Genomic DNA, 12,564 nt, shown 5'->3' on the forward strand with positions numbered 1-12,564 from the left:
TCTTAATGTATTCTAAACCATAATTTCTCTTTTGTTTTGAAAGATTGCTTATATTTCTTGTATGTATCGTCTTGTTCTGTTTGTTAATATTGCAATAAAAAAAAAAAAACAAACAAACAAAAAAATAAAAAATAGTATTCCATTTGAGTTTTGGCTGGCTACATACGCGACGCTGAGAAAGTGAAAAAGCAGATGTGGTAATTGAAATTGCTATTTAAATATGACAGGGCCAAAACTCGTAAGATATGGGAAACACAGTTGCAAACGGACTTTGCTTTTCCAAATTTGGCAGTCACTGTGCGTTCGCTTAAACGAAAATGCAAACCGTAATGCGCGATTTGCAATTGCGTTTGGATTATGTCACATTTTATGCGTCCACAAATTGAAAACGCAATTGCAAATACAATTTGCAATTCCTTTTGAATAATGTCCGGAATATCATTCCATACTACACTTTAACAAGCGCCAGCGCTTTGAGTGAGAAGGGAATAAAATACCTTTAGAAGGGAATGTAAGAGGTACATTTTAGGAGAGTTAGAATGATTTAAGGATAAAGAAAACAGATTTTACAGGTGTACTTTTAGTCTAATACTTTGTTAATTACATATTAATATAATTATACATATGTTATACTCTGCACCCATCTACCGAGGTACCTCAACTTGGGAATTAACATTCCTTGCGTTTAAACATCATATTTACGGGCAAATTGGAGACAACTCATGAACCCTCCGAATTCCCGCGAAAGAAGGTCTCAATCGAAGTGTCCTACTCTCTTTTCTGAAACGAGACAGCCTCGATGACGTATGCAGCCGATAAAAGCGACCTCCGGAGGACACAGCCTTCCAAACGATTCACAGCCATAGACGTTGCTCACTCAACACTCCGTTAACATTTTTAAATAAAAAAGCACGTTAGTAGTACATTTTAAAAGTAAAAACATTTGAATATATAATGCAGTATATGACATCTAAGTCAACTGAACATAAGACGAATCTTTAAAACAAAGTGTACAAGAGCTTCCTTACACCATCGGTCCACGTGGTGGCGGTAATAGCTGCTCTCGCGCTTCTTCCGACACGCGCAGAAGAAAACCGCCAAACATTATTTTATTTCACCCTGGCAACGACTGACAACCGGTACGGCTTAGCGTCTCTCTTCGAGCGCTTTGTTTGTTAGCCAGCTATGTTCATTTGGTAAATGTGCAAAGAGTCCTTTTTTATGATTATTTTAAAATCAAGACAGTGCATACAACAAACTTACACAACCAAATGTTTCCAATTGTGATAAGGTTGTAAAATATGTTCGGTTTCATGTGAGGGAAGCGTTATTAGCAGGAGAAGAGAAAGAAAGATGGAATGACAGAGAGCGATAAAGACAGAAAGTGATGTGGACTGCAGAGATTGAAATTAATGAGCGTGCTACAAAAGTCTCGCTCGTGTGATTTAGCGTCAGCAATTTTGTCAATATCCGCATTTGATTTTAATGAAGTGACATGCATTTCCCTCTGCCTGCAGGAAAGATTTAACAACCTGTGAATCCCTTAGACACATTTAGGGATGTTTGCCAGGAAACAGTAACGCTCACTGGCCCGACTGCCTCCGAAAAACGTACACTGAAAGTCTGATAATACTAAAGAAACTTCTCATATGTCTGAGTGGAAAAGCGTTTTCGAGAGGAACCGAGTGATTCCACCTCACAGTCAAACCACCCGACAGGCTCAAGGATCTTCTCAAGGTCTACGGCTGATCTTCAAGCAGGTCGATGGACTTCACATAAAACAGGTAGGTATTTAATTCAGATCAGTGTTGTAGTTTTTTTATTCAGTGAAATAAAAAAACATGGCCTTTAACTTTTGTTCAATATTAAGATATTTAAATGAATAAGCTTAGTTCACGCAAAAATGAAAATTCTGTCATAATTTAACCATATGTCGTGCTTAACCCATAGGACTTTCCTTTGTAGAAAACAAAATATGTCAGGGAGAATGTTAGCCTCAGTCACCATTCACTTTCATTTTATAGAAAAAAAAAGAAGCAATTAAAGGGAATGGTGACTGAGGCTAACATTATGACAGCCATCTCCATTTGTGTATTGTGTTGTGTATAATCTATATATAGGCTTGAATAATTATTTGCAATAATTATAAAAGAATGTTTAAATAGCCTAGTTTTAGATGTATTATAGCATGTCACTCAGCAGGAGCGGTTTGAAATTTCATGTCATCTACCCCAAAACAGTTGAGTTAACAGCACAAATAAATAATAATAAATAAAAAAAAAAACCCCAGAGAAACATAATACATACAGTTCATAGAGATTGATGTGAGCATTCACTCTTTCCTTCTCTCTTTCCTTCCTCTGGTTGGCATGGCAACAGTCAGAGGAGTCACATGCACTCAGGTATCAGCTGCGAGTGACCTTGTTTGACTCGGGTCACCAGCACTTCTTTGGGCGCACATGGAAGAGCGGATCACACCCTGTTAGTGGCACACTGGGTCAGACTGGCCGGGTGCTGTTCAATGAGGTAGGCCGACTCATTTCACACTGACTGAGGATATACAGTAGAATTATTTCATAATGCTACACCTTAGCGATTCATGTTTTACTAGGAAGGGTGTAATTCATTCAGAATTGTCCATCCCCATGCTCTGTTCCATGCCCTTTAAAGTGGCAACTCCGAAGGGGCTTAGGGGAAATGGATCGCTAAATTGCAGTGATTTCGAACTTTGTGCTGTGGATCTGTACAATAAAGCTGTCTCAGCCTTGATTCCTGGTATGTTTGGTGAGAAGGGAGCTACTCTTTGACTCCTGTCATTTTATTTAGTGTCAATCTTGTTGACTCACTCTGTAGAGGGAATATTTACTGGAACAGGGGTCAGTGAGTCTCACACATCTATATCTGATAACTGTCAGTGCCGGAATCTGTTTAATTCTGTTTAAGTCCTTAAAGGTAAAGTTTGTAATATCTGCTCCACAAGTTTCACCAAACAGAATGGCAAAAATTATGACTGTTTTCAAACACCCCTTCTATCGGATATACACTTTTTGGTAAAATCATCATACAAATAGCATACTTATATTGTCTCTGCTTTTTAAAGGGATAGTTTAATCACCCTTATGCCATTCATATGTATGACAGCCCTGTAGGTTCATACAATGCAAGTGAATGGTGGCCAGACCTTCGTAGCTCCAAAAATCACAAAGGAAACTTAGAAGTAATCCATAAGAATCCAGTGGTTAAATCCATATCTTCAGAAGCGATGTAATAGGTATGGGTGAGAAACAGATCAGTATTTAAGTCCTTTGTTACTCTAAATCTCCACTTTTACAAATGAAAGTCACATGTGGTGCCTGTTTAGATTCACTTTCACATTGGAAAGTGAAAGATAAGGTGAAGATTTAGAGTTTGTGTTCTGCTGAAAAAAGAAATTCATACACATCTGGGATGGCATGAGGGTGAGTATATGAGAATTTTCATTTTTGGGTGAACTATCCCTTTAAGCTGGGATAAAGGAAAGTATTTTTACTATGAAATTATACACTTCACTTTCAAAACCTTAGCCTTTCCATTATGTCACTGTGGCAATGCATTATTTTATTTTAAGAGCAGAACATAGCTGTCACCCTGCAATCAGAGGACACAGATTAGAATTAGGTCAACCTCATTCCTCATCTTCACAACAGCTCAACTTTGTTCAGTTCTGCTAAAACTCTCAGGTTTGAAATATCAGCGTTGGCACAAAATGGCATACACAAACATGTATTGGAGTTTATTGGAGATGATAGACACATTCTGGCCTCTCTCTCAGCAAGCACAATAACGACTCTTCTGAGGCTGTGAATTTACTGTCCAGCTGTCTAGAAGACCACACACACACATTTCTGTATCCATGGCTGGTACCACTGTAATTCTCTTAAATCTCCTATTATGGTTTCTGAGATCCACGGAGTGGAAATAAAGTTCTAGAAAATGTCAATTCTGAGTCTCAGGCCATGGGGATTTGAGTTAATGCCTGAAGCCTGCTCTATTTCCATCTACCAACTGTGCTTGTGTGCAACATTACATGTTGCCATCTCTCCCCAAACAGCCATTTGGTTCTGAATGCTGTATTGAATATTGCATCACCCTCTTGCCTTCCTGTAAGCCATTTGCATCTTTATCTAATCAGTTACATGATTAGAAGTGCCCGGTGCTCCAGTGTTATTCACTAATTAGCTTGGCTAATTCATTTTCTACTTTCTAACACAGAGCGAGATTATTGTTTAGGAATTGTGATGTGCTAATTTCTGACAAACATTGTCAGCGTTGAAGCAGAATAAAATGTATGATCTTCGGTGAAACCCCAGGAGCAGCGACAGAGCAGAGGAGGGACTGTAAGATCACATAAGGTCTGTCAGACATGATGGATCAATTTTAATATACGCTGCAGAGAAAGACTGCAAACAGAGGGAGTTATTATAGAGGAATGGAGATAGAATTAAAGCGGTGCTCTCCCTCTGGTCTGACTCTAATGGAGGGGTGTTATGACAACAAATGTTTGTGTGGAGATGTTGGAATCGCTAGATCTAATTTTATCAGTGACCTTCAGTTAGAGGCAGGAAGATTTGAGTGGCTCCTTTGATTTAAGTGAAGAAGAAGCTGTTTCATGTCTAATTGATTTAACATGGATTTTCAATGGTGAATCCATAATTGCAAGATGATGCTTGGATTCGTGCTGGAACATTCAAGGTGATGTTTGTAATGTATGCATCACCAAATGGAATCACATATGTAATTATTTTTTTCAAACAGGTTTCCCAAACACTTCCCACATCTTCCTTTGGTCTTGCCCCAAACTCACACCAGTGTTGCTTTGTCGACAAACAAAAAAGTAAAGCACCACAGAGCTACAATATTAACACTTTTTGCTGAAATCAACCTATATAAGGCTTATTTATAGCAGACTCTGCATATTCAGGTGGGATAGGAGAAAATATTTCAACATCCAAGAAATTGCACACTTCATAGTAAAGGTCCTGATTTTTGTTGTGCACCTTATTAGATGTTTTATTTTCTGGGGATATTGGTGTACCATACCAGTATCATACCAGCCCACCGTTTAAACTGGTTCAGCAACTTTGAAGTTTATAAATAACATGTTGTGTAGAATATACTAGATTATTCACAATAGGTGCTATAAAGCATTTTGGCCTGTAGAGGACAGTGTCGTCACACAGGTGAGGGATCTAAATTGACTGGGCTGTGGATCAGAATATCAATTCCATCCAGTACTACAGATACTGCCACAATGTATAAATACTTTACAATTTAAATATGTTTAGCTTTTATGTCAATTTTGTGAGTAGTGAAGATGCCTTGAGTCTGGGTACTTTGCCCCTAAAGACCTTTGACCTAAAACCTTTAAACAAGGTTAAAGGCTTGACTTAGACCTAATTGATCTTAGAAAACAGTGACATCTCTGTCCACCCAGTTAGCACAAAATGCACAAAATTATGACATGTGGCAGGGCACTGTAGAGAACATTTAGTGCTTATTAGCACTTTGCCCACAGTCTGCGCTATAAATTAAAAACCATTTACGGATAGCCAAGAGTAAAAAAAATATATACAATTCTCTAATTAGTTGAGAAGAAGTGATTTTTAATGCAGTATGATGAAGTGTAAAGTAATGCTCATTAATTCTTCGGAGTCCATATAGTTCCATCCAAGAATTTATGCTGCCAGCGACGCCCATGTCAGGTGCTTATCTTCATCTCTTCAAGTTCAGTGTTCAATAGGCTGGACTTAAGGTCCACAGATCTCCTTCATTCATCTTGATTCATGTTCTCAAGGCTCTGAGAGCCTTACAGATGAGTCAAAACTCCTTTTAACTCTTCAGCCCATTCTGACACAAGCCTAGAGTTTCATTTAAATTATAAATGTGGCTCGCCTGCCATCCAGGAAATGATCAATATTTCAGCTCATGGAGACAAACATCCTTGCGAGCAGCTGGTCCTTAAAGGTACTCACACTCTTCAGAGCAACTGGGGCAGCTCTTGATTGAGAGGATGAGAGAGGAGAGATTTTGAGAAATCTAGAGAGGGAATACTAAAAAGAGGACAAAGAACTGAAGAAGTTAAAAAGAGGGAAAGTGAGCTGGGAAACAGAGTGAAAATGGGAGGAATTTCTTGTTGGATGAAGGCAGAATTGAGAGGCGCTGTGCATGAAGATGTCTTTGAAGCATATGAATATGATGAAGAGAGAGAATAGAGGGCGAGAAAAATCGTTTCGTCTCCACAATGTTTGGTTTGAACGTAATTCTGCAGTCAGCACTCCCCATGGCTTCATCTTCTCTCCACCTCATCATATTCAAACTTATCCACTCCTTTTTGTTCTCTTCTTCTCTGTCTACTCAAACTCTTAAGAGCGGCTTGTGACTTTATATTGGAGCATGTATTATATATATACCTTTAAGTGTATGATTGTTCCCTCTAAACGCAAAGAAAGACCGCTCTTTTGTATTGTTTTTGTGAAGAGAGCACCATGCAGAGAGAAACTATGAGCAGGAGAGTCTTTAGAAGTGTGATGTTATGGATTTTACAGATCTATATGACTGGCTGCTGCAGGTGCTCAATGCACTATGCTATAATGGCTCACTTTAACAGCCTTGCTTTACTTACAGTTTGTGCTTGTTACAGTAGATTCACAGATGCATACAGGATGCAGAAGTAAATACACTCTGGTGAATTAAATGTATTCTTGATTTATTTATTTATTTTTTAACACTAAAATGCCATCAGGAGGATGAAAACAATTCTCAGCCTATCCGGCAGTAATCCTTGAAAGGGGAGAAATTAACATCATTATTTGTAGGAAAAATGTTCTGTATCTCATTTTCAATAGGAGGAAGATTTAGATTTGAAAGAAAATTTATATTGATTAAAGTCATGGAATTAATGATAGCAGGGCAATTCCTGGATGTGTATGGATGTGACATTTGCATTGAAAATGTGAAATTTTACTTGATAAATAAAGTTCTCCATACCAGTATATCAAACAATTTATATGCATAATCATAGAGCCCTGCAGATAGAGTACAGACATAAGAAAATCTTAGTTTAGACAAGATTTTTTCTCCAGTTTAGAAAAAAAACAGTTTTTGGGAGACCACACACTTCGTAAAAACTCGGTGAGTTGAAATGCGCAATCCAGAAATAATAATATCCACCGAATGTGGAAGGGTTGGCACTCCTAAAAACATATAAAATTATTGTTTTTAGAAATTTTTCATTTTCACATAAATGGGGGAAAAAACAGTGTTACAGATGAGACACCTCTTTGTTATGGATGTGACGGTAGTGAAAGCAGCATTTACATCATGAGGGGAAACCATCCAAAACACTTTAAAATCGGCAGACTTTGACCTCTGAGACTTATTTTCTTATGTTATAATACACAAAAAAGGCTGCATGATGAATTGAAATAAGATTGAAATTGCAATTTTTCCATGGTATTGTTGATATTTTCATCGAATTGCCCAGCAGTGTAACCTATTTTTCATATATCTGAGGTCTGGCCTTGTGGTTAGTGTACATGCTGTTCGTGTCCTCTCTAAACTATTACTAAAAGTGACAAGAAGATCAAAAATGCTTTATATGGGTTGACATGTTAAACTGTGCACTTTGCTTGTGTCATATCCTTTATGGATATGACTGTTCATCAGTGCTTAACATGTAAATTGAGGTCTAACTATTTGTTCAGGCTATTAAGTGTATTTGCCCCTTTTTGAAAGTTGATTTTTCAAATATGTTGAAATGTGATTCTTGCTGCTGCAGCTGGTCTGTTGTTGAAAAAGTCTCTTTTTTCATAGAAATGTTCTTTTGTTTGTGTTCAAGAGCTTGAAACTGGATTAAAACCTTGTACCTTTTTTACCATCAAACGAACTATATAAAAAGGACACTCGTATTGTTATTAGCCACTACAGTAATGTTTCCCTTTAAAATGGTCAAAGAAACAACTTTATAAGTTTTAATTGCTTCCATGCAAAAGGAGCACTCTGAACCCAGAGGTTTTTGAAACAGCAGCTCAATCCACAGCACAACTGTGAAAAATACATCCATGCTATTCACTCTGTAGTAGTTTCTCAGAGAGATGCTTCTAATGTGGCCTATGCTCTTCTGAAAATATGGAAATCAGCACAACTCAAGCAGCAGTTATGAAATTGTTTTGAGGGATGCTGTGTACTTAGCGAGTTGACTGAGAGTTATGTCCTTTTTCTCTTCACAGATGATAGAGCTGGTATTGTGTGTGTGTGTGTGTGTGTGTGTGTGTGTGTGTGTTTGTTTGTATTTGTATGCATGCATACTAGCATGGAAGTCCTCAGTAGCATAGCCGCAGCCCTCTTTTCATTTCTGTGGTGAGTGCAGGGCGTCAGCAAGTTTTCCAGATCATTAAAACAGGGCTTCATCATGATCTTTTGCTTTAAATGCAGAATGGGGCTATTTTAGAGTGTATCATGGCCCACAGATTATTGCCAAAGAAATGCAGGGTGACCTGTTGCTTGATCAGTGCTGCAGGTGCAAGTAATGAACATTTAAATATGATTATCTTAAAAATGGCCTGCACAATGGATCAGAGACCTTTTTCTTAAAGGGAGGATTTTCTTAATTTGGTGTGCATTGAGAATATTACAGATGTTATAAACCCAATAGCCTGTTTACACCTGTATTAGTGTAATTCACAAATAAGTGTATCAGAGGTGATAAAAATGGGACATCGTTTAAAATGCATGTATCAAGATCAAAGAAATATATTCTTTGTGTTCATGTTGGTTTTAGAAAAAAAAAAACATGTAGCCTTTTCTACGAGAAAGTTGTTAATGATGACCTTAAAAATGTCATGTGGTGTAACCACATAAGTACGTTGAATAAATTAATACATGCACGTTGAGTGTATGCATCTTAATCATTCATTTAAAAAAAAAAAAAAACTTCAAACTGAAAAATATATACAGTCGGGTCCATATATATTGGGACATCGACACAATTCTAATCTTTTTGGCTCTATACACCACCACAATGGATTTGAAATGAAACGAACAAGATGTGCTTTAACTGCAGACTTTCAGCTTTAATTTGAGGGTATTTACATCCAAATCAGGTGAACGGTGTAGGAATTACAACAGTTTGTATATGTGCCTCCCACTTTTTAAGGGACCAAAAGTAATGGGACTGGTCATTATCTTTTTAAGGGACCAAAAGTAATGGGACTGATCATTATCAATCATAAATCAAACTTTTTAATACTTGGTTGCAAATCCTTTGCAGTCAATTACAGCCTGAAGTCTGGAACGCATAGACATCACCAGACGCTGGGTTTCATCCCTGGTGATGCTCTGCCAGGCCTCTACTGCAACTGTCTTCAGTTCCTGCTTGTTCTTGGGGCATTTTCCCTTCAGTTTTGTCTTCAGCAAGTGCAATGCATGCTCAATCGGATTCAGATCAGGTGATTGACTTGGCCATTGCATAACATTCCACTTCTCTTTGGTTGCTTTCGCAGTATGCTTCGGGTCATTGTCCATTTGTACTGTGAAGCGCCGTCCAATGAGTTCTGAAGCATTTGGCTGAATATGAGCGGATAATATTGCCCGAAACACTTCAGAATTCATCCTGCTGCTTTTGTCAGCAGTCACATCATCAATAAATACAAGAGAACCAGTTCCATTTGCAGCCATACATGCCCACGCCATGACACTACCACCACCATGCTTCACTGATGAGGTGGTATGCTTTGGATCATGAGCAGTTCCAATCCTTCTCCATACTCTTCTCTTCCCATCACTCTGGTACAAGTTGATCTTTGTCTCATCTGTCCATAGGATGTTGTTCCAGAACTGTGAAGGCTTTTTTAGATGTTGTTTGGCAAACTCTAATCTGGCCTTACTGTTTTTGAGGCTCACCAATGGTTTACAGCTTGTGGTGAACCCTCTGTATTCACTCTGGTGAAGTCTTCTCTTGATTGTTGACTTTGACACACATACACCTACCTCCTGGAGAGTGTTCTTGATCTGGCCAACTGTTGTGAAGGGTGTTTTATTCACCAGCGAAAGAATTCTTCGGTCATCCACCACAGTTGTCTTCTGGGTCTTTTGGTGTTGCTGAGCTCACCGGTGCATTCTTTCTTTTTAAGAATGTTCCAAACAGTTGATTTGGCCACACCTAATTTTTTTGCTATCTCTCTGATGGGTTCAGCCTAATGATGGCTTGCTTCACTGATAGTGACAGCTCTTTGGATCTCATATTGAGAGTTGGCAGCAACAGATTCCAAATGCAAATAGCACACTTGAAATGAACTCTGGACCTTTTGTCTGCTCCTTGTAAATGGGATAATGAGGGAATAACACACACCTGGCCATGGAACATCTGAGCAGCCAATTGTCCCATTACTTTTGGTCCCTTAAAAAGTGGGAGGCACATATACAAACTGTTGTAATTCCTACACCGTTCACCTGAATTGGATGTACATACCCTCAAATTAAAGCTGAAATTCTGCAGTTAAAGCACATCTTGTTTGTTTCATTTCAAATCCATTGTGGTGGTGTATAGAGCCAAAAAGATTAGAATTGTGTCGATGTCCCAATATTTATGGACTTGACTGTATCTTTTACAAATATTGTGAAGTCTTTCAGGTTTACTCAATTACCTTAACAACATATGCATTTCATAACATACCAAAATATTGATATTTAATGATATGACAAAATTTTATATATATATAGATATATAGATATAGATATATAGATATAGATATATAGATATATAGATATATATATATAGATATATTAGGGATGCACCAAAATTAAAATTCTGGGCCGAAACCGAAAATCCAGGTTGCACTTGGCCGAAAACCGAAATTTCCTTTTTTTTTTTTTTTTTAATAAAAAGATTTATTTTGTGTATAATTGTATTAATATTATACTTTTTCATTAATTTCATGAATTTAATGAATCTGAATTGAAAAACTACAAACCAATAATATAAATCACACTTTTATTGAAAGTAACACCAAAATTGGATGAAAAATATATTAAAACTATATTAAATATTATTCTTCATTCAGTTCTGTAAAAATTTAACAGATTTTATTAACAATTATCCAAATAATGTAAAGTTTTAGAAAACTATTATATGCAAAACAAGTCAAGAAATGAACTTAGCTAGCATCTTTCAAAAAGTTTAAATATGCAACAGTAATTTTTATTAAAACAACAGGCAGTAAACAGAATGGCAGAGGGCCTCTATTCCACTGATCTATATATATATATAACTATAATGTATAATTATATATGTATATATATATAGATCAGTGCTCTATTCTGTTTATGTAAACAGATGTACACTTTAAGTGAAAATTATTGTGCAAAACAACAGTGCAAAACAGCAGTAATTGAACTAAATCCAACCTCAACTGTAAACAACAGATGTATCCTCAAGTGAAGAACAAGTGTAATGTAATTGCTATACACATCAAATTGGACCGCTTTTTATTTAAGTACAAGTGACAGGTTTCTCTTCAAGAACAAAAGTTGCTAAACTTTCTGACAGTCTCTCCTGTCAGAAAGCTCATCAAGAACATGAGATGCTGCACTGAACAGTTTCTCACTCTCTGTGCTGGTGCTTGGGCATATAAATACCTGTGCGCAATCCGCGCAAGCAAAGGAAAGCCGTCTTTGTTTATGCGCCAGTAGTCAAGGGGATTGTCGCTTCTGGCAATGGGTAGTTCAGCTAGATACGTCTCAAGTTGTGGTGTAGCTGCGCTAGTTGTGGCACTGCTGTGGATCGGGGCACTTTCCTGTAGAATCTCTTGCTGTACTCTGTATATATATATATCTTGAAATTTCTGCTGAACAAACACTGCAGATCGCAAATTTGATGTCCTTATCAGAAACTTTTAAGAATTTCCACACCGCTGACATGATCGGACTTTGTTTGGTAGCGCCGTGATCTAGATCGATCCAGAGTGAAATCTGAGCACTGAGTGGCGGGGCCAGGAAGTATATATTTTCGGCCTTTTATCTCTTTCGGCCAAAAACCGAAAGTGCCATTTTCGGCCGAAAATTTCGGCCTAATATATGAATATCCATATATATATATATATATATATATATATATATATATATATATATATATATACTATATGATATATATATATAATATATAATATATATATTTATATATATATATATATGGATAAAACAACTAGTTTTATATATCATATAGTATATATCACTTGACATATATATATAGGGTATGACTATATGATATATATCACAAGTCAACTGATATTGATATGAAATTCATGATTTGATATAATCTTGATTCATATTATAACATTTAAATGATAAGATTATGGACAAAAAATTTAGTTTAGATACGAATTTTTTGCACAAGTGGACATCACTTGACATAACATGTAGGGGTGGGATGATATGGTTATATCACAATTTGGTTCGATATACGATATGAGGTTCATGATTTGATATAATCTCTAAGAAAATTAATACAATTAAGTTTACATTCATTTT

At 36.9% G+C, this 12,564-nt stretch overlaps 1 protein-coding gene across 1 annotated transcript in view; it reads left to right on the top strand.

Annotated features, from left to right (window-relative positions):
- Positions 1 to 1,403: 1,403 nt before the first annotated feature.
- nphp4 (nephronophthisis 4) overlaps positions 1,404 to 12,564 on the top strand; it is a 200,718-nt gene continuing 189,557 nt past the window's right edge. The window contains exons 1-2 of the mRNA XM_052108606.1: positions 1,404 to 1,784; positions 2,380 to 2,526. Of these exons, the coding sequence (XP_051964566.1) occupies positions 1,650 to 1,784; positions 2,380 to 2,526 (282 nt within the window). The 5' untranslated portion in view covers positions 1,404 to 1,649. The remainder of the gene's footprint in view (positions 1,785 to 2,379; positions 2,527 to 12,564) is intronic.

Source organism: Xyrauchen texanus, chromosome 37, assembly GCF_025860055.1.
Source record: "Xyrauchen texanus isolate HMW12.3.18 chromosome 37, RBS_HiC_50CHRs, whole genome shotgun sequence".
NCBI classification, from domain to species: Eukaryota; Metazoa; Chordata; class Actinopteri; order Cypriniformes; family Catostomidae; genus Xyrauchen; species Xyrauchen texanus.